Source organism: Pleurodeles waltl, chromosome 1_2 (genome assembly GCF_031143425.1).
Source record: "Pleurodeles waltl isolate 20211129_DDA chromosome 1_2, aPleWal1.hap1.20221129, whole genome shotgun sequence".
Taxonomy (NCBI): domain Eukaryota; kingdom Metazoa; phylum Chordata; class Amphibia; order Caudata; family Salamandridae; genus Pleurodeles; species Pleurodeles waltl.
The window spans coordinates 631,062,709-631,085,921 of NC_090437.1; the positions used below are offsets into that span (position 1 = coordinate 631,062,709).

The 23,213-nt window shown below is 46.1% G+C and overlaps 1 protein-coding gene across 1 annotated transcript in view; it reads left to right on the plus strand.

The window, feature by feature from the left end:
- Positions 1–22,957, plus strand: part of TRPC3 (transient receptor potential cation channel subfamily C member 3) — a 490,138-nt gene extending 467,181 nt beyond the window's left edge. The window contains exons 11-12 of the mRNA XM_069242530.1: positions 16,350–16,425; positions 22,252–22,957. Of these exons, the coding sequence (XP_069098631.1) occupies positions 16,350–16,425; positions 22,252–22,394 (219 nt within the window). The 3' untranslated portion in view covers positions 22,395–22,957. The remainder of the gene's footprint in view (positions 1–16,349; positions 16,426–22,251) is intronic.
- The last annotated feature ends 256 nt before the right edge of the window (positions 22,958–23,213 follow it).

Genomic DNA, 23,213 nt, shown 5'->3' on the forward strand with positions numbered 1-23,213 from the left:
CATTATGGCATTGTGCAGTTTCCACTGCTCCATGGCCTCTTGGTGGTGTGCTTGCTGCATCCTCTGACTCTGCTCCAGGGTGGATACTATCTGGGCCAATCTGTCCTGGGTATGGTGGTAGGCTCCCAGGACATCCGAACTCACGTCCTGGGCTGCAGCATCCATCCTTTGGCCTCGCCCCTGGGCCAGTGATGTCCTCCCACTGGACCTAGCCCCCTGTGCCTGTGTCCCCTGCACAGGTCTGGCGGTACCACTTGTACTGGGGCCATCGTCTTCCTGCCTGTTGGTAGGGGGTGACTGTGGACTCTGTACCTGTGCTCCACCAGGCTGTGGCCTGGATACACAGGTGTGGGGACGGTTGCCCTGGACTGATGTTCTTGGCTGGGTGATGGGGTGTCAGTGATATTCTGGGTGGGGCTGCTGGATGGTGCCAGTCCAGGACTGTGTGACGGGCCAGCCTGCTCATCAGTGTCCAGGGTTCCATCCCCAGTGTCCTGTGAGGTGCCTCTGTCTCCCTGGGGGACACTGCCACTCCTTATCCTGTCTGTCAGAGTGGCATGGGTGGTGGTGCCTGTTGGGGGAAATGGACATGTCTGTAACATTATCATGGTTGGATGGGGGGCAGGGGCCTAGGCGGGTTTGTGCAGCTTACACACTTTGGGGCCATGCAGGATGCTTTAGTGGGGTTAATATTGCTTTTAGCTTAGGATGTGGAGGTGCTTTGTGAGTGTTATAGGCCATTGTGTTTCCTTGCAGGGGTGGGTGGCTGTGCACAGGGGGAGGGATGTGGGCCTGTTAGGGGTTTGTGGGCATGCAGGGGTAGTGGATTCAGTGCCTGTGGGCTGGGTGGGGTAGTGGTCCTGGTGGGTGTTGGAGGGGTGGGGTGGTGCATGCATTCAGGTGTGATGGATATGGGGTAAATGTAGACGGCTTACCTGAGTCCATTCCTCCAGTGAGTCCCTCAGGGTGCAGGATGGCCAGTACCTTTTCCTCCCAGTCAGTGTAGTCGGGTGGTGTTGGTGGAGGTCCCCCCCCCCCAGTCTTCTGGACTACAATGTGGTGCCTGGATGCCATGGCCCTGACCTTCCCCTGCAGGTCATTCCATCTCTTGCGGATGTCGGCCCTGGTGCGTGGGTGGTGTCCCACTCATTGACCCTGTTGACAATCGACTGCCATAGCTCCATCTTCCTGGCGATGGGTGTGTGCGGCGCCTGAGCCCCGAATAGTTGTGGCTTGACCTACAGGATCTCGTCCTCCATGATCCTTAGCTCCCTTTATGTGAAGCGTGGGTGTTTGGGGGGGTGCCATGGTGAGTGTCGTGAATGGTGCCTGATGTGGTTCTCGTGAGGGTGCTCTTGTGTGGTTCGGTGTAAATATCGTGTATTGTGGCATTCGGTGTCTGCTTCTGGTGATCTCTGTCTTCATTGGCCTACCTTCGTTGCAAAGAATTGTGGGGTGTGTCTGTGAGTGTTTTCTAGTGTTGTGGATATGTGTCAGGTGTGTGGGTTACTAACTTATCCAATGTGTGCACTTCTTACTGTTGGGTACACTTGCTGCCCGTGGCGGTCTGCACCGCCAGTGGTCATTCGGCTTCCACTGACCGCCAAGGTGATTTGTGCATCATTATTTGAGGGGCGGGTGTGGGTGTGCTCGGCAGTGGCGGGATGGGAGGTCCAGCATTTCCGCCGACAAGGTCCTGGCAGGAGACTGGTGGACTGGTAGTTTTTGTCAGAATTAGCTTTTTGGTTCATTATATGGCAAGTTTCTGTTCACCACCAATGGCGGTCTTCTGTTCACCGTCGCTACGACGGTCAGCGGTGTTTACTGCTGTGTTCATAATGACCACCATAATCTGTGACATGGTCAGCAGGAAACCATTCCTTAGAATTAGGATGTACCACGAAGGAAGGGTCGAACATAGGTTTACCAGATTGGTCTACTAAAACCTGAGACACAGGGTGAGCGACACCACCATCAGTAGGAGACATTTTCTGCCTTTTCTCCGGAGGCCCATAAACATATGGATCCGTAGATCCGTCCAAATCATCTGTATGACTAAGAGAGTCATCATCATCATCAGTGTCTCTCAATTGGATAATGTGGAGGGGGGGAGGAAGCGGGTCCCGACTTAGAAACCTCTTATGTGGGAGGACCAAAAGAAACAGAAATGCCTTTGGAGGGCCTAGGAAGGGTGGCCTCACGTTTCTTGCCTTTCACAGAAGGCACATCATTGGCAGAAATCATTTTGGACAAGGAGGCTTCTAAGTTCTTGGATATGTCTAACATAGAAAAAGATACAGCCTGTTGGACAGAGTCTTTAATAAAAGACTTTAAAGTTCCCTTAAAAAATTGAGTCTTCTTCCTCAGACATACTGAGAGGGAGAAAAAACAGTCAAAATATAAAAAAAATATTGAGGAAACTGGCAATCTAGTTTAAACCAGCAAAAAAGGGGTTAAAAAACAAACCCAAGATAGAGAGGAGTGGCCTGAAGAAGTAGGTGTGTAATTAAGGAGACCAAGTCCTACTGCTATGCAGGAGGAGGCAGTAACTAAAAGAAAAACACTCCCAGGGGGAAGTCGACTGCAGGAAAACAAAAAGAAAACTCTGCGACGCGACTGGAGCAAAGAACGGTGAAAGCTGAGGCAAGCAGCAGGCTGAAAACAAACTGCCTTGTGCATCTCCAACGGCCGAATGACGACCGTTGCGAGACGCACTGAAACAGGAAAACACAAGCACGAGCCATGAGTGAAGAGTACAACATTAAACGGTATGCTTACACAAATAAACCAATAAACATGTAATAAAAGGCAAATATATTAATCATCAATAAAGAGAAACAGTGAGAGTACTTATCTTGACTGCGAGCAGCAAGAAAAGAGGACTTGTTCGCAGTCAATATACTAGTAGCTATACTCAACGTCCTATTGGTTGTTTTCCCATTGTGATGTCACATTGTAGTTTTTTCACTTTTTTCTTGGGAAATGTAGTTCTTTCTTGGCTGCTGTAAAATTAAAGCAAGAAAAGACTGCATAATATAAGCCTCCAGTCTTGTAATAAAATCAACATTAATAGCATACTAATCGCTAAGGAAACATATACACTAAATCTAAAAATAATCTTTAATCACCGCTTGATCATTCACACTGATTTAGCACAGCTTACACTTCCAAACCGTATAGACAGTTTGATATATTTTAGTTGTTTGGTCCACCCGAACGTTACAAGGGTTCCTCCTTTGCTGGTCTCACCTTTCCCTGAAAAACATTGATTTCATATATTTTCCCTTAAAACCAAAAAAGCAGGGCAAATGCAAACTATTTCCCAATTTGAAGTTCCCAAAATTTGTCTGTGTGAGCCATTGAGTGGTCAGTCACGAAAAGGCCTGCTCGTTCCTTACTTATATGAACATATCAACAACTTTACTACTCAGAAATCCATCCGCTCTACCTATATGCATATTTCTAAAACATTCTACCCAGAAGAACCAATGGATTTTTATTATTCATGGTTACAGTCATAATGTCACCCCCTGTACATTTTATTTTCAAATATTCATTAAATTACAGTTGCAAAATGGCATGTTCTTGTATTGAATGCTGCCCGCCTTTGTGGAGTAAGTAAGAAAGTAACTTAGATAAGGATATCCTTGTCAAAATTTGTGTTATGAAATGTTCTTGAGGAAAACGCACATAGCTATAAGAGGCGTTGTGGTAGAAGATGGCAGCATAAAAAAGAGGTGAACATCTGTGTATGTTGACAGTGGCTTTTACTCACAAGTTTAGCACCATTAAGTCCCATCTTCCAAGTCACTCACAGTCGTAAAAAAACCTCAGTATCACCAGGTGGATACTTAGCTCATGCACTGAACAGGAGTCAAGGCTCAGTCCCCGAGTAACGTATCATATTATTTTGAGTTCCTCTCGTGCACAAATCACGAAAATATATCACACCCACTCGATGTGAATAAGCTCCTTCATCCTCCCACTTTGGGGGACGATGAATTGTATGGAATATTTGCCACACCTGCTAAATACCATAATCCCGGACTGAGATATTTAATGGATGTGGTAAATAGTTCCTATTTGAGCTTTCAATTTGGAAATGAGGCTTAACCTGTTAAATCAGTGTTTGACACACTGAATTCCGCATGTTTTGCATTTTCTTGAGGCCTTTTCGTCTGATAAATTTTAGCAGGTTTGAAGTATAATGGGAAAATTGTGATAAGGGTTTGATAATTATCACAGAGCTCGTAATTCCGATCCCTGTGTAAACTGTAGTTTGCAGAGATCGGAATTTAGCACTGACTTTTAATTAGGGCATGAGTGAGCTGGGAAAAGTGTTGGTCTGAAGGACAATGAAGGTTGTACTATGACGGAAAGGCAGCAGAATCCTTATGGCCTAAAGCAATGTCAGACATTTTCTTTCTCACGTGACAGCTGGCATAGAATGCCATCCTTTATGAAGCTCCCAAGCTTCCCGCTCCATACAGCTTCTTCCCTGGGCCAGGGGAGGCTTTCCCAGATGCTTTCCCTGCTGCAAGGTGCATGGCCATGCTCCTGCCTCCTGGCGGCGGCACGGGACTCCCATGGGCTGCCCCACTCGCCAAGTGACACCATACAGCCTTTGGATGCTAGGCTGCACCCCACTCTTCCGGCTTACCATCCCAGGTGGTGCTGGTGCTGTCAGCGGCCTCCTACCGGCAAGCTGGCACTCAGGCAGCTTATTCAGTTGCCTCTCCACCGTCAGCATGATGGTGGTGTTGCTGGTCCTCTCCACAGCAAGCTGCCATGCCTGGGCCTCACCCACCAGCCTCCTGCTCCCCTCTCCAGCACTGGGGGGGGTCTCCCTTGAAGGCCTCTGGACTCTGGCCCACGTCTGGGTTCTATGCTTCTGCAGCAGACCCTACGGTGCTTCCCTCTGCAACTCGTAGCCCTGGCTGCTCCTCTTGGTCCCTCGCTGTTCCTGGATCTGTCCCTCCCGGTGGTGCTAGTGCTGTCAGTGTTATGTCCAGGCAAGCTGCCATCGGAGTTGCTTGTTTTGGGGAACCTTGGCTGCTCCCTGTGAGGCATTGCTGGTGCTGCAGCGGTGTGGGATTTGGCAAGCCACCTCCTGGGTGTCTTGGCGCTCAGCTTACCTTTGGTTTACACCATTCTGGAAGCCCTCCTGCTGCTGTTTCCAGAAGCCTTGGCCTCCTGTTGGCCTTGTCGCCTGGGGGCATTCCTTGTGGCATCTGAGCTTGGGTACCTGAAGAGGTGCTGATGCTGCCTATGCACCCCACAACAGCAAGCCACCCCCAGAGGCCTCTCTCTCTCTCTATTGGCCTCTCTGTACTCTTGGCTTTCTTTGCCCCTACCATAGCTGTATGGGCTCTCCCTTTTGGACCTCGCCAGCACACCCACCACCCCAGTGGCCACTCCTGAACCCTCTCCCACAGACACAGTCTGGCCCACCCAGTGATTGTCTCCCTGGGGCCACCTTGGCTTCAGGAAAGGTGACCCATTAACTTATTTTTGCAGATGCCACCCAGGCCACCAAGCCTCCTCTGCCTGCATCTCTATGTCAGACATCACCCTGGAATCCATCCTTAGTACACTGCGAGCAACTTCCATCGCTACACTACAGAAATTAATGCAGAACTTAACTCACGATACGGTGCAATTGTGGTGCTACATGGATACTACAGAACACAAAGTGGATGATCTTGAGCAACGGATGTCAGAGACAATGATTTGGAGCACTCAACACTAGAACACCCAGAAATTTCTGATGGACTTGGAACACCATAGTCGCAGGAACAATGTCCTAATTTTCGGGGTCACGGAGTCTTCTGAGTCACAGGATGTCCCCAGGTTCCTTCAGTCTCTCCTCTCGCAGCTGTTGAGTCTGCCCTTCGATTTCACCATGGAGTTTGAACGTACTCCTCGAATGGCCACCCGTACTGATTCCTCTTGACAGGGACCGTGACCAATCATTGCTGGTTTTCTTGGTCATCAGCAGGTGCGTATGGACCTTCTCGAGGCCCTCAAGCACGACCCATACTTGTACGATGGCAACTGGATTACTTTCTCTGCGGACTACTCTTATGGGACCCACATCTTACGGAAAAAGTTTCTAGCCTTCTGGCCGGCACTCCAGAACTTGGATTAGCACTTCGGCCTCCTGGAACATGTTGTCATGCTAGTGATGGTCAATGACACAGTAAAAGATTTCCAGGACCCTGCTGACTTGGAATTTTGAATGGAAGACATGGAAACCCAACAGCATCCCTCCATGGATACCTCCCCTTCTCACTCTCTTCTATAGCCGGCACAACAGAAGAAGGAGTCTCCTCCCAGATCTAAGGACTTGGACAGGTGTGCCCGACTGGATCATTGTCACTACAAGGATAAGTCCAAGTCTCCTCTTAAACTTTGATGTTACCTTACCGGTGACCTGCTCCCTCCTGTCATTCACACTGTCCTTTCCCTGGCCCATTTGACTCTTCTCCCTGCATCTTTATGGAGCAGTGGTTCCTCCACTCCCACAAAAGTAAAGTTAGATTACCTCTATCTTGGTCTTTGTGATTGTCGTCCTCTCCCAGTTTGTTTTAACATGCCTCCTCGAATATGTGACAGAACAACTAGTTCCTAAACAACTATAGCCTAAACCACTACTGCTAAACAACTAAAAAGTCTTTACAACTAAGTACTGAACAACTACTGTTTAAACAACAATTGTGCCTGAATAACAATTGCCTGAACAACCAATATATATATATATATATAAATATATATATATTCCTAACCAACTAATAAACCATAAAAACCAAAAAGAAAACCTTGCCTTAAAATTAGTTGTTCAGGCAATTGTTATTCAGGCACAATTGTTGTTTAAACAGTAGTTGTTCAGTATTTAGTTGTGGAGACTTTTTAGTTGTTTAGCAGTAATGGTTTAGGCAAGTAGTGGTTTATACCTAGTTGTTCAGGATGTTTCCCTGCCTCCTCATCATATGGTGAATCTCACCTTTTCAGGCTCTAAAAACACAGACATTGCTCTTGTTAGAAATGCACCTCATGGCTGAGGAGTTAGCTAAGGTCATGCGAGACTAGATGGACGACCACACCTTACATGATGTGCGGTGCCTCCTTCACATTACCGACAGGGACTGTACTTACCTCTCTCTGGCCCATGGTTCTGAGTCGCTACTGGAATGGTTCCTGGTGTCTGCTAGGGGCATGCCTCTGACTTTCTCCTGCCACATCGAATTGGGTGGGGTCTCGGATCATGCTCCCATTGCCCTCACTCTGGATCTTCAACTGACAAGGCCACTATTCCACACCTGGCACTTGAATACCATTTGGCTTAGATATCCAGAGGAGAAATCAAGACTTCAGGCTCTTTTCGGGAATACCTCGAGCTCAACAGTTTTCTTCTTCCAACTAATGTGGGCGGCGGGGAAGGTGTACCTCTGGGGCATGTTGAAGAGGGAGCCCGGCACTGCACACTCCGAAGCTGTTGCTAAGAAGACTACACTGGAAAAAGACGTCCAAACTTTTCTAGAGGCATACTGAGCCTGCCTTACCCCTTCAGCCCAGTCGGCCCTGCTGGCAAAAAAGCTGGAACTCAACAGCTAATACACATTGTGTTAATCACCAGTTGATTTTGAATCCAGGGGACCTTGACATTGAAGAAAGGGTGATCCATTCTCGAAGCCACCCTGCCAACAGTGAGAAGATCCCAAGCTAGCAGATGCCCTGGAAAAGGAATCAGTTCGGGAGGAGGAAAAGCCAAAGGTGCAAAAAGCTCCAAGAAGAAATCGAGAAAGGCATGCGACAACGTAGAGGCTAAGGACCCTGAGGCGGACGGTTTTCCCCAGGAATTCTACAGGGCTATGAGTGACCTGACTGGCCCCCTTCTTACCACCATTTTCTGGAAGGCTATGTCTACAGGCTCCCACTGTCTGTAATTTAATAGGGCACACATCACCCTCATTCCCAAGCCAGAGAAAGACCATCTCTGCTTCACTAACTATGTCCCATTTTAGTACTGAACTGCAGTGTGAAAAACCTGGCCAAGGTCTTTGCCACTTGGCTGGACTGGGTGATCAGGTCATTGATACATGATACCCCAGTGGGTTTCATACCCTACTTTTCTTCCCATAACCACTTGCATACCCTGGCACATGTCATTTGGTCCTCCCAGTCAGCCTGAGAAGAACGCTTGTTGCTCTAACTTGACATGGAGAAGGCCTTTGACCGGTCCTAATGGCCATATCTTTTCTGTACCACAGCTCACTTCGGTATTGGCCACAGATTTTGCCAGATGACATGCTGCCTCTACCAATCCCCTTTAGCCTTGATCAACTGTAAATGCTTTGCTGTCCCCTTTCCTCTTTCCTCTGACACTGGAGCCTCTAGCTGTGGCTATTGGATCCTCTGCTCAGGTTTCGAGGATCCAGGCGGTGTGAGGGAGCTTAAACTTTAACTGTATGCAGACGATATCATCATGACTTTGACTGACCTGTGGGTATTGATTCCAGCCTGATGGATCTTGTGGACTCCTCTGCATTCTTTTGTGGCAATAAGATCAACTGGGCCAAGCTAGAGGCCAGGCCTTTGAGCCCCTGCACCACAGAATGTTCTCTGGCCCGGCTGCTGGCGGCATGGCTCCCGCATGGACTCTGCTGTCTGGGGGGTCTCTCTTCACAGGGACTTTATCACTATGGTACAGAACAATCTTTGAAAGCTCCTTGACTTGATGATACAGGACTTTGATAAATGGTCAGGCCTTCACTTGCTCCTGTGAGGCAATGTCCATACAGTCAAAATGGTTTTTGACGTGAAGGAAGACTGCCTTTCTGAAGCAGCTTGACTCTCTGGTCTGCAACTATGTCTTGGCCTCTCTGTCCCCAACCTTGGTGCGGATAAGCTCTATGCTGCTTCAGCTTCTGGTGGACTCTGGCTTCCCCACTTTCTATCCTGCTATAGGGTCCATCAGTTATCTCAGGTGGCGTATCTCCTCCTTCTGCACAGTAAACTTCCTTTGTGAGTCCGGATTGAGCGGAGCATTCCTAATGCTACTACTGGCTTCTCAGTTCTGTATGTTGGGCCATGGGCATCCTGTGATCCGTGCAACCCCAAGTTGTTGGCGATGCATGTGGTCTGGAGATTGACTCAGGCCCTCTTGAAGAAAGACGGTTTTCTGCACCAGAAGGCACCGCTGTGGCGTAATGGCTCCATCACAATTGATTGCCTACCGTTGTAGTGGCCCGAGTGGTCCAAAGTGGAAATCTGGGAGATCTATCATCTTCTGAATGAGGATATCCTTCGGTCTTTTGAGCACCTTGTTGCAGACTACTGTATACCGTGCTCTAATTTCTAGTGTGACCTTAGCCTTCAGCATTGCCTTCACTCGCAGTTACATGCTGGATCTGCCCCTAGCCCCTTGCACCCTGCCTACCTGGTGCTGTGGGGCTCCAACAAAAAACCGGGCTGCTGGTGTCTAAACTAATCTCTGCAACCCTAGAACACATGCTCCAAAATCCCTGGCAGGAACGTTTCTCCTTGAATATTTTCCAGAATGTTAGTCTGTCCTGCTGGTGCCCCACAATTGGGGGCTACAGGTGGCCAGGATGAAGTTCTGCTACTTCAGGATTTAGCAAGACTGGCACTGGTCACCAGCTAAGTTTCAAAGGGCATGGCTGGCGCCTATGTGGAATTGCTGGCGATATCAGTCCCTGAACTGTGACAGCCACATAAAATATAGCAGAATATTTAAGAGCCCCTAGTGCTATTCTAACGCCGCATTATTGTCATTTTTTTACACTAATGTGGTGTTAGAAGGCCAAAAACGCTGCGCCATATTTACAAAGAGGCTCAATGCATGCATTGCACCACTTTGTAACCCTTTGCGCTACATTGTGTCTCGCCAGGCATAATGTATGCATAGGGGGCATCCTCCCATGGGGGAGGGGGCAAAGAAATGATGCAAAGAAATCTGTCAGATTTCTTTGTGTCATTTGGTTCAAGCACTTTTAACGCCGACTCAGAGCAGGCATTAAAAGGAGGCTTCCATTGGTTACAATGGGGGTCTGGGTGCTTTGCAAGATTAGCGTCAACATTTTTGACACTTATCCTGCAAAGCGCCGGACTAGCGTAAAAAATTCTGTCTCAAGTTCCCTAACTACCACCATGGTACGCCATATTTTAAATATGACGCACACATTGTGGCGTTAGGGGGGGCGCTAAGGGGTGCACACTTTTCTTAAATATGCCCCATAGTTATTTTTTTTGCAGCAGGCATATTAACCCTTAATGATACTTTATGTTGAGTCAAAGCTGCCACTAGGCAAAACTCCCATGTCTCTCTCTAGCAGGAACATTAATCACAAGAGGTATCTTGACATTTTAATTGTATCTTGATGGCTAAATGCACAAGGAACATTTCAGCAGGTGCTTTTAAATCGCAAGTTTCAAAAGTTATTGCTAAACACAGCGCCCCCCTGAGGTCAGCACCCGGTGCAGTCACACCGCTCGCACTGCCCAAAAGCCAAAAGCCGGCCCTGACTCCAGATACTGTAGTTCAGCCACCTACAGCCTGTACAGAACTGTGTGCTCTCATCTGCTTTAGGAACCTGTACTACTGAGCTGGTTCAATCGGTGCTGTGAAAGGTGGGAACCCCAGAGCCAGAACCACTGTAATGGCGTTCTTTACGTCTGCAAGGGTTGCAGCTGTGACCTGCTAGGATGGGAAAGGTGTGATATTGACTCGCCATTGTTCATGTCCATCAATATGGCAACATGGGCAAATAAGGTATCTTTAAAAGTGTGGAGCAATGGCTGCGATCCCTTTCTCTGTATCTCTCTATGTCTGTGAGCTCTAATTCAGGCTTCACTGAAGCAAAGTTGGAGATTGCACCACAGTTATTAAGAAGGTCAGGAACCTCTCTGTAGGGAAAGAGAAGGTATGGAAGATACTTGGTAAACTGCTTACAGTGCTTCTCTGCAAAGGCTCTCACCATACTCCTATACAGTCTCGATAAACCTCTCACTGGCCCATATTTCACTGGGTGAGGGCAGGGGCAGTGAGTCAAACCACTGATGTGCCACTGATCAAGAAAGTAAATGTGACTCCTCAGATACAAGTGAAGCCAACCCTAAAGTACATCTGAATCAGGACCTCTACCATCTGATGGAACTTTTGTCACTGCAGCAGGGAGGCATCAGCAGTGCTAGTTCTCATCTGCTGGAAAGGTACCCCAAACAAAGTAGGCGGGCTAGGAGACCTTTAGACTCCATTTCACACTTTACAGAGTCTTGCACACAAGTAAAATCATACATATGGTAGGCAAGACCCAGATTTCAGCACCCAGACCATTGTCACCAGATCCAAGAAAAATGCATGATCCAATCTGAGTACTATGCCCATGTGCATCACTTGGTTATTACCTAAATTCCACTGAACACATGTGTTAGAAATTGGGTGTCTGGTTGGCTGAGGTATGTGCCCTGTCCACATGGTGACCACAATCCTAGTCAGGGTAAGTTAGTTACAAACCATAAATTAACCTGTGCTCTCCCTCTGGTTGCTTGGCACAGAGCAGGCAGGCTTAATGTAGGATGCACTGTGTAAAGTATTTGTCCAACAATTAAAACAGTAAAACGATGACAATACCACACAAAAATAGGTTTAGAAAAATAGAGCTTAATTTAATGAACAAAACAAGACCAAAATGACAAAAATCCAATATGTAGAAGCCAATATATGATTTTTTAAAGAATATCTGCAATTGTTGTGCTTAAAAGCTTGAAGCACCAACTGGGGCTATCTGATCATGCTAGACCACAGTAAATCCAAAGTTCAAGCCAACCAAAATTTTGCACGGGTCGGCTACAGGGACCAACCTTATCCTGCTGAAACATTGCATTGTGTGGAGTGTTGCTTCAAAGTTGAAGATCTGATGCAAGGAGTGGAGGGGACAATGCGAAGGTGATGCATTGATTCCAATCCGCACAGTCAGGGATGCGTTGTCATCGAGCTGTGCAGTCATTGATGTGATGTCCTCGAGGTGTGACATCGAACCCTTTGCGATGAAGGTGATGCTTTGTTGTCAAGCCACGCAGCCGCGAATGCAATGGCGATGTGTCGGGACTGAAGGCAGTGCACCAGTTCCAAGCCATGCAGTTGGTGCTGCAACGTCTTTGTCCTCAGCAGCAGCAGCAATGTGTCAGCATGGAGGAGAGATGAGGCAGTTCTGATCAGTGTAGTGAAGACAATGCATGGATTTCTGGGGACAGCCACTGCAGAATCCACTTCCAAGGACCCAGGACTGGATTGGCACCACTTGGCAGGGTAGGGCTCACCGCTGGCAGAGAGGAGTGAAGTCTTTGATGCCTCTCAGACTTCAGAATAGGAGGCAAGCCCTTGGAGTCACTTTGGTTCTGAGGCTGTAGAGATGCAGGTCCAGGCCTTCTCGCTCCCAAGCAAGGAAGTCAGCAGGGCAGGCAAAACAAAGCAAGAGTCCAGAAAAGTCCATCAGAGAAACAGTTTCTTTAGCTGCACAGAAGTCCTTCTTCCTGGCAGAATGTCTTCAGGCACAGAAGTGAACTGATTTGATGGGGGCACAGGAACCAACCCATTCATGTGTAGGTGTCATCTCCTCCCTCCCACCCTGCTGAGGATGGGCCATCAACATGCATATGGCACTCAGTCACATATAAGCTTCTTTTGCCTGTGTCTGTCTGGAGGGAATGCACAAGAGCCCAGCTGTCATCCAAGCAGACGTGTTTTCTAAGGCAGGCTGAAGGCACTAGATAATTTAAAGTAAGAAAATGCCAACTTTTTAAAAGTGGCATTTTCATAATTACAATTTAAAATCCGATTTTACCATGAGTTGTGATTTTAAATTGTGATTTCAGAGACACAAAACTTGAGGGTACCATCCTTTCCCAATTTGAAATTACCATTATAAAATGTAATAAGGCAATCCCAATGTTAACCTAAGGGAGAGATAGGCCTTGCAGTAGTGAAAACAAATTTGAGAGCTTTTCAATACCTAACTTGTAAAAATAAAAAAGTACATGTCCACCTTTTTAAAAACACTACACCTTGCCATTGGGGGTGCCCAGGACCCTACTTTAGTGGTGACATATAAATTAAAAAAGAAAGGTTGGGCCGGGCAAGAGGGTTAATTTGCCTGGTCACCATGGCAGTTTAAACTGTACACACAGGCTCTGCAATGTCTGGCTTGAGACATATTTAAAGGACTACTTAAGTGGCTGGCACAATCAGTGCTGGAGGCCCACTGGTAGCATGTAATTTACAGGCCTGGTGCACATGTAGTCAAATTTACTAGGGACTTGTAACTAAATTAAATATGCCAATTGTGGTTAAGCCACTGGTAACGTTTTTTAAATAACAAAGTTTATTGGTTTTTTGCACAGTTGCATAACCATATGCACCAAGAATGTACAGAAAATGTCGGCATGTTTACATCTATGAACATCAACAATAACACAAATCACAAAGATAATCACACCCAGTCCACCCACAGTGCATATGCCAAGTTGCATACCCCACCACATATATCCAATGATCATATGTAGCAAACTCTCAGTGTTCCGTCCCATAATTATGTATTTTCTTCTCAAGAAGGGCCCCAGACAATGGTAACATGTTTTAAGGAAAGAGCACAAGCACTTTAGCCCTCGTCAGCAGTGGAAAGTGCCAAGAATCTTAAAGCCAGCAAAAACAAAGTCATCAAAACAGGAGGTCAAGAGGCGAAAAAGTCAGGGGAAACCACACCAAGGTTGCCAGGTCTAACTACATGCACCAATGATACTGAGGAGGGGTATAATGAGATTAGTTTACATGGTCTGTAAGGGTAAGCCTTATCAGATGCTGTTCCTGCCAGCTAATGGTGATACTTTACCATTTGAGATTCTGCAGGGCTATAATTAAAGTCAAAGGAAACATTCACCACCAAGCACTGTCCAGACCAGAACAATTGTTACACAGACCTGACAAAAACATGCCCTTTTACTGTGACTATAGTCATTGACAAAGGCCAGAAGCGTGCAAAAAGACACCCTCATCCTAGCAGCCAAGAATCCAACAATGCCATGCAGATATCAGAAATGTGATTCTATTAATTTAATAGAAGATTGTTCAAGGGGTGCAATGCTGGATCAGTGAAGACTGCATGGGGACAAGGCCAGACCTTTGAAGACTGTGCATGGGGTACAAGGTCGGACCAGTGAAGACTGTGCATGGGGTGCATGGCCGGACCAGTGAAGACTGTGCATGGGCTGCAAGGACGGACCAGTGAAGACTGTGCATGGGATGCAAGACTGGACCTTTGAAGTCAGTGCAAGGAGTGCAAGGCAGGACCCCTGAAGACTGTGCATAGGTGCAAGCCTGGACCAGTGAAGACTGTGCATAGGGTGCAAGGCTGGACCAGGGAAGACTGTGAATGGGATTCAAGGCTGGACCAGTGCATCTTGGTTTCGTCTGTCTCCGGTTTGGGGCTGTTTTGGGGCAAAATGGAAATGAATTGTCCAAAAGGCTTAACAGGCAACAATTTAACCACAAGCCTGATGCATACTTACGGAAAACACAAGCAACACCGATAATACATAGCAGTGACAGATCTCCTGACCCATGTGCATGTGATCGGAGAGACTGTGTGTTGTAGCTGATACCCTAAGAGGGTGCATACAATGCAGTGTGCTTCGCAGACTTCCACCAGGTCTGATTCTGTGATTAGTCTGTCAGTTTCAATGTTCCTGTTGAGAACCATCACCTACCCTGTGTGTGTTTGTGAGTAGTCTCTAGGGGGGGTCAGATAACTTAGCCACCATGTCACTGTTCCTTGTCTTGTCTAATGTGTGTTCATGGTGGCTGTGAGGTTTGTGAACCCTGCCATCTAACAATCCCTGGGTTTGCATTTGCCTTCCCTCTGGACTAAGTGAGTTAGTTCTCCATTTTGTTAGGGCTAGTGCGGAGGAAAAAGAGATGTGGTGGAGTCAGAGGTTTTAGCGGGTGGGAAGGTTAGGTGGGCAGGTTGAAGAAGACGAGGAGGAGGAAGAAGGGGTATAATGGCTCTGGCTGGTAGGAAGGGCAGGTAGGAAAGGAAAAACGAGGAGGTGAAGTAGATGTCTTAAAGTGTAGTATGTGGAGAAAATAACTGAGTCACGGGAGGAGGACTGGGGGGATTTTGTTCCGTTTTAGGTCACTGAAAGCTGTCACACTTCTTGCCAGGTTGTCTTCAACATCTCCAACTAAGGTAATGAATATGAAAGAAAAAATTAAATAAAAGCACTGTCAGGGGAGACAATTAATTAGGTTAAAAGGCATATCTGAAACTCTGTGGCAAGGGGTGATGCTGACAATACACTGCATGCTTGTGAAAGGATGCTGAGGTTTCCTGGGAGTGCGTCGTCAAGCTTTAGACGTGGACCGCAGCTGCAACCACAGCTCTATCAAACAAAACATCAAATACAATATTGTTGATTTGGTTTGTGTAATAACTGGAGGTTTTCCTATAGGTGGTCCTGCTGTATTTCGGATCTAAAAACACCAATAAAGCTTCAATGCATAATTGTGTCACGTCAGACCGCATTGTTTCATAGCCAGCGGCTTTCTATTCAGCAAAACTAGGCTAGGGACGTGGTGACGCGGATATACTTCTGCATGCACTGCTGTGGGAGACTGAGATTTGTCTGCTCGCTTTTACTACGAAGACAAAGGTTAGATTTCACAAAGAGCTGGCTAAGCTAACGCTATGGAGAAGAATAAAAGAGGCCTTATGTTTTGAAGCGGCTCCAAATGATGTTAAATATAGATAGTATTTTCAAGAAGTTTAATTTCAGATGTACAGCAGCTGTTCTATGGCTAACTTTTCAAAATATATGTTCCTTTGTTTACTGTTTTTTTGTTACTAAATACTTGGGGCCTTATTTAGCGTCTATCAGACTGTTTAGTCCATCGCAAAGTGACAGATATCCCGTCCACCTTATTACAAGTAAATTACAAGTGCCTAGCATCTGTAATGATGTGTATTACAAGTGCATAATATCCGGTGACACTTGTAGTAAGACCAACATGATTTCGGTCACATTGTGATAGAGTAACCAGTTAGCCAAACTATAAATCAGGCACTTAATTATATGCTTTGAATATGCAAAACTATGGCTCTAATAAAAGTTTAAAAGAAACTATTTCGATGAATCAGACCCTCGCAAAAGTGTGGGCCACTATGATTTTGAGGATTTATTTTGCAGCCATAATTTATCTTTTTCACATGGTCAAGTAATAGTCAAGGAATCCAAACCCTCACTCACCTCGTTGTGTGCTGTTTTTCCACCTGCAGCAAATCATGAAGCGACTGATCAAAAGATATGTCCTGAAAGCACAAGTGGACAAAGAGAATGACGAAGTGAATGAAGGTAAGAATCAGTACCCGTAGCACATAGCTCATTGATCAATGTAACCTGCTAAATAAACAGATACATGTGAACTTTACTTCTATGTGATATGCTGTAGTAGGTGTTCTACGAAAGTATTGTGTTTTAAGTATGACCTGCACCTATATCCAGTTTTTTAATGAGTGGCGGTGCTCAAAGCTCTTTGCAGTAGCCCATTGCCGGTGCAACTAAATGTCAGCGACAAAATGCCAAGGCTGTGTAGTTTTGAATCCACCTAATGCCTCTTTAATCTACTACCAGACACTACCTGTCCCCTTATCTCACTCTTATATGCTCCTGCTTTCTACCTTTATGATGATCTCTCTCTCTCTTTCTCTGCCTCTATCTTTTCCCTGTCTTGTTCTCTGTAAATGACTGAGGAGGAAAAATAAGTACCAGTCCCCAAAACATAAGTTCCATTGGCCCTGATTGGTAACTAGTGGCTCAAAATAAGCACTGCTTTTATCAACTGCACTGTATTGACGACCAGCATATCACCAAGATTCAAGATGTGACGTTAAGTATATTACATTACTATATATTGTTTCCTTGACAATAGATTGGTATCAACTTTTTGGAGTCAATATGTGCAGGTTACTATTAATAAAATCTATATTTTGACATATAAGCTTTCAGGTATCACTTTAATAAAAAGCCTTCCTTCATGAGCGTCACTTGATTTCTGGTTAGAAATGAAGTGACAAATAGTGTCAATTGTCCACAGTTGATCAATATATCAACCTCCTAACTTGGGCAGACACAATCTTGAATGTACTGGTTGCCCAGGAAGGAAGATGCTGTAAGTGGTACCTTTACTTTATTTCTGACAAAAGATTTGGGGACCTGTGGTGGCAATAACTCACCCGAACATAGTTACGATCCACTCAGTTGTAGAGAGTGAGACCCAGGGGGCAGAAATAGTGACTTTCATTACCACCTTGTAGCAGGGCTCATCTTCCTCTTAAAGTTCTTCTCTTCAGTTAAACTTCCTGTTGAGTCTCGATGCTGTGCCCTTGCCTTAAGTAGCCCAGGCAGGATGCTTCTCACTACGCACATATGCTGTGTAGACATATAATTGTGTAGCCAATATTTGCTTACAAGGGAGACTGGTACAAGGAAGCTGTGGCACAGAAGGTGTCATGCACATAGGACCCCTAGAAACTGTACCTTGCGCCCCTGCTATGCACTGCTTATAACCTCACATATTACATCACTCATTAAACGGCAGCATTGATGATATCAGTGATAACACCATAATCATATACAACATAAAGGGGGTCATTTGACAAATGACCGCACCGCGGTCAAAAGACCGCGGCGGCCATTCAAACATTTCCGCTGGGCCGGCGGGCGCTCTCCATAAGAGCGCCCGCCGGCCCAGCGGAAATGCCCCTGCAACGAGGACGCCGGCTCAGAATTGAGCCGGCGTAGTTGCAGGGGTGCGACGGGTGCAGTTGCACCCGTCGCGTATTTCAGTGTCTGCAAAGCAGACACTGAAATACTTTGTGGGGCCCTCTTACGGGGGCCCCTGCAGTGCCCATGCCATTGGCATGGGCACTGCAGGGGCCCCCAGGGGCCCCGCGGCACCCCCTACCGCCATCCTGTTCATGGCGGGTTTCCCGCCATGAACAGGATGGCGGTAGGGGGTGTCTGAATCCCCATGGCGGCGGAGCGCGCTCCGCCGCCATGGAGGATTCAATGGGGCAGCGGTAAACCGGCGGGAGACCGCCGGTTTACCCTTTCTGACCGCGGCTGAACCGCCGCGGTCAGAATGCCCTTGGGAGCACCGCCAGCCTGTTGGCGGTGCTCCCGTGGTCGGTGACCCTGGCGGTCACCGGCCGCCAGGGTCAGAATGACCCCCAAAGTTACTAAGTGTACTCGTTTGGGCCGATGGCATGGAACTAGTGTAAGCTTGGGGGGAGGCATAATGTTAGGAGTTATATGGTGTACCTTTTACAAATCACTAACGTTTGAAGTGGAAGAAGTACTCTGTGTTAAAGGCTGAGCACACCTAATGTGGGTGCCAATGTATGTTTGAAAGTAGGTTGTAGCCTAAAGTCAAAGATTGTCCAAAAAAATCTGTGAGAAATGCCAAAGCTGCTGTTGATGATACATTCACCACCAGTGGATATCTAAGTATGTGCCTATGTTAAATAGTTGCAATACAGTGATATAGACAATTCTTTTAAGCTGTGCTTGTTTATTACCAGAACTTCCCTAAAGAATTTCAGCCATTGCAGATTATTGAATAATGTAGAAACTAGCAGTGGTGTTTATGTGTATTTATCAAGCAGGGGCCGAAAAACATGGGGATCCCAGAACGCTTTTTCCCCATCCATTTTCCATAGGGATTTTTTAACAAAAATAGCACCCAAACCACTAGATGGAATTACACCAAATTTGACAGAAAGGTAGCTCTTGGTCCAGAAAGCGACCTTTATGATATTTGGTGTAAATCCGTTCAGTAGTTTTTGAGTAAATATAGAAAAAACACATTTATATATATAGGGAAGCAAAGGGTCCACAAACCCTCCTGATCTCGTGCTGAGATCTGATTGGCTGTCAACACTTCAACAAAGAAGTGTTGGCAGCCATGTTGGGACTCGGCTTCAGCCGAACCCCAGAAAAAAAGATTTAAAAAAAAGAAAAGGGGCCAGGATAGGGACACCCTGACCCCTTAGCTCTGGGGCTTAGGACCCAAAGAGACGCCCCAGAGCAAATATGTATTATTTTATTTAATTTTTGGCAGGAGCTGCGCGGATCCACGGATCTGCTGAAAATTAAAAAAAAAACCAAGCACAGGCTCCTGTGGTTGTTTAATTGCAGCCCCCAGGTTGGCTAGGTCCTAGGGGCTTTCCGATTATCACACATTCACAATCAATTTAATGCGGTAGGACCGCCTCCCCCCACAACCCCAGTTACAGCCACCTCCCCGGGGCTAATTTTAAAACAGATAGGGGGTCCGTTGCAGACACCTGGGCTCCAGGGACCACCACCTCCCCAAGGCTATTAATGTTAGAGGAGGGCTTAGGGCCACAGACACGGAGCCACTGATGGCCCTGGGGCAATGCCCCATCCCCAGATCCTGCTGTGTCCTGGGGTGCCCACAACTGGGAAATAGCTGTTTGCTGTGACCTGGCAGGAGCTGTCAGCTCCCACCAAGTCAGAGCAAACACTCCGCTTGCAGTGAGAGAGAGTTGTCAAACAGCTCTTCCTCACTGAGAGCTGAGGTCTCCTCTGTTTCCCTGCCCACGAGATGCAGGCAGGGAAATAGAGGAAACATTGCTCTCACAGAGCGGGAGCTGCTCTAACAGCTCCTTCCCTGTGACATTAATGTCGGCTCCCACAGGAGGTGGTGAGCCAGCTGAGACCACTGGGCCTTCAGGCTCCCCCACGGTCCCCAACATTGTCAGTGAGGTCACATGGCTGGGCCCCAGGGGATGGGGTCCCCAATGCCGAGATGGGCTGTGGAGAAGGGTGCCAAACGGCCCCCCCTTCCAAAAACTGTAAATGATTAGCCCGGGCCCCAGAAGATCGGATCCCCAGGCCTAAGATCGGCATGGAAGGGGAACTGCTCGGCCCTCCCGCCCCAAAAAATAAATAAATATTTCGGCTGAGCCTTGGAAATGGGGTCCCCAGGGCTGAGATTGGCCTAGGGAGGGGAGCTGCGCGGCCCCCTGCCCCAAAAAAACAGTTAGATATTTAGGCTGTGCCCTGGGGGATGGGTTCCCTGGGGCTGAGAGCAGCCTGGAGAGGGGGGGCCACACAGCCCCTCCCCCCAAAAAATATTTAGGCCACACCTAGGGGGATGGGGTCCCCTGGGGCCAAGATCGGCTCGGGGAGGGGGCTGCGCGGCCCTCTCCCCCGAAAAAAATGACTTTAGAAGGCCGGACCTCAGAGGTTGTGGTCCTGGGGCCAAAATGAGCCAAGGGAGGAGGCCATGCAGACTTGCAGCCAGTTACCAATTTGCATGGCGAAAGGCGGTGTGCAGTGCGGAGTTGGGTGTTTAAAGGGGTTGGCTACGCACGGCCAAAGGCTGTGCGCAGTGGTGGTTGGATTAATGTATAGTAATAAAAATTACTTCACGTTAAAAAAAACCATAGAAATCCACTGAAAAAAACAAAGGTTACAGGTATAGTTAGGCAATAAAAAAAAAAAGAAAAGGTAGAAATTCACTTAAAAAAACAACGGTTACATGGACGTTATAGTTAGGCTCACATTTTAAATGTACTAAACCATACAAATTCACCTGTTATAATTAGAGTTATCTCGAGTAACTATAATTCGTGCCCTAAGGTAACTATAACTCACACCCTTGCCAGGCACTGCTAATTACCCCACAAATTACGGCACTCATGACATCTTTGATAACACCATTGATAATATCTATGTAATATTTGCAGTAACATTGTTGACGAAAAAAATGTGCATGGCAGGGGCGCGCGTGTTATAGTGGTGGTCAATGCTGAACACATCTACCTCTAGAGGTTCTCTGTGAATGGATTTCGGCCATTTCCAGTGCTTAATTGTTACAAGCAGCACTCCATTTCCCAACACTATATGAATATGGCCATCAACCATTCCCATTAATCTCTGACTCAACGGTCGCTTTCCTTAAGAGTCTACTGTGCATTGCCTTCAAATGTGTTCAGTGACCACTGGCTTCAGGGCATACAGTCAATATGAATGCTTGATTATACTTGTCATTTCACTATGCCTAGTACTGTCTGAGCACAGATACTGGCTTTTGGGCGTACCCTGCGCTATATATCCAAGCCACCATAGCAGCTCCATCTTAATGTTCTTTAAAGTGGCATCTGTGACATTGTGTGATATGATGATCAATGTATGGGGTTGGTGAGAGTATGGTTGTGTTGCTCCCCAGACCTAGCATATTCCAGTTGTTTTAAGGTTTACATTGTAAGCATAATGTCCCATAAATTATAAAAGGAAAATGTAAACTACAACTTTTGAGTATTTTAAGTCCCCCAGTGACATTTCAAGAGGGTAACCGTCTAACTTTTTCTAATCTAGTTTTTATGGGCATTGTTTTACAAGATGTAACGGTTACCTTCAAATGTTAGTGTGGCCTTTGGCAAGTAGGTAACTATAAGGCTTATCACTGCCTGTTTTTCAAATGGTTTAGTGAAAAATAATTTGTTTTACTTAGATTTTACTATTGTACAACAGTTTTTAATTTCCTTTGACTGTAATTTTGGGAAGATCTAAAAAACACTTTCTTTTAAAATGTTTGTATTAACCAAGAATTGTAAACTAAAATAGTTTATTGTATGAGATTCCGAAATGCCAAATGATCTTCCTCACACCGCGTTCATCTGACTGCCACGAGTTAAATGGTCAACCTTTAGACACCCAGAAAAAAACACTTCAAGGCGCGCTTTTTAGACAGGAGACATTCTCGTTTTACCATAATAAATTGTGATGGAGCCATATGTGATCGATAAGAAAAAAATGTATCACGTATTCAGGCGGAAGTAGTAGTTTGAGTAGCTAAGGATTTAATAATTTAGAAAACATAGAGCTGAAGTATTTTCATAAACGTTGCATTCACACTACATGCGTCTCGTTTATGGTCTCCACAGGCGGTAGCCTGTATTTATTTAAATTATCATATACTTAGGGTATGTAAGACTTTTCAAATTTAAGAAATGTGGGATTAAAAGTTACGTTGAGATACATATTTGCTTGCGAGTTTACCTAGCAGAACTTTTTGTAAAATAGGCTTCTGCTGTTTTCCTTCCTACAATAGCGTGCCCCCTGATGTTTGTGTTTTCCCTTACTTTGCAGGTGAACTGAAAGAAATCAAGCAAGATATCTCCAGTCTCCGGTATGAACTTTTGGAAGACAAATCACAGGCCACTGAAGAGTTATCCATTCTTATTCATAAACTAAGCGAGAAACTCAACCCAGCCACGCTGAGATGTGAATGAACACAAGAGACTTTGAACGCAGCACAAATGTTGGCAATAATCTTTAGTTTTTTCATTGCAAATGTATAATTTTTCATTTTTGCGGCAGAATATCTGGGACATAATAAAGCCTTGAGTCGAAGAAGACATGAAGACTTGCTAGAAAATAAATAAGCCATGATGTGTGGGACTGGAATCGGAAAGGCGGATTCTTTGCTGGCCAACCACCTGTGAGAGCAAAAGACAATACATGACAATCCAAATACCAGTGCTCATGTCAGAGGGAAAACCCTCTCATAATTATAAAAACACAGGAAAATTAAGCTCTACGTGTGATGGAGTGAAAACGAAAACACACAAACCTGACAGAATAAAGGCATTTGTTTTAGTAGGTTAAGAGTACAACAAAAATTTGGAGTACATTTTAGAAAAGGCATCAAAATAGAAGCACTTTAAACTTGTAGCTGGCCTGGAAGGGGAAGTATTTTGGTCTATCGACTTAGCAAAGAAAAATGCAGATTTGTGAATAGGAAACGTTATTTTAAAAAATGCAATCAATGTCTTTAAAAACAATGGCTTGGAAACTCGACTCACATTTCATTCTCCTTGCAGAGGAATGATGTGGTATATGGTATGTTGGTATGTTCACCTCACTCGCCGCGGGTGCACTATACACAAACCCACACTGACTCTAAAAAAGTGGCAGGGTACGAGAAACCTGCATCACTCCCAATGACTATTCACTGTACCAGTGGTGGTGTAATTGTGTAAATGCATAAGTGTGAACCTCTTATATATACTATTGGTGGTCCCTCTATCCAACAAAATGGATAGAACAAA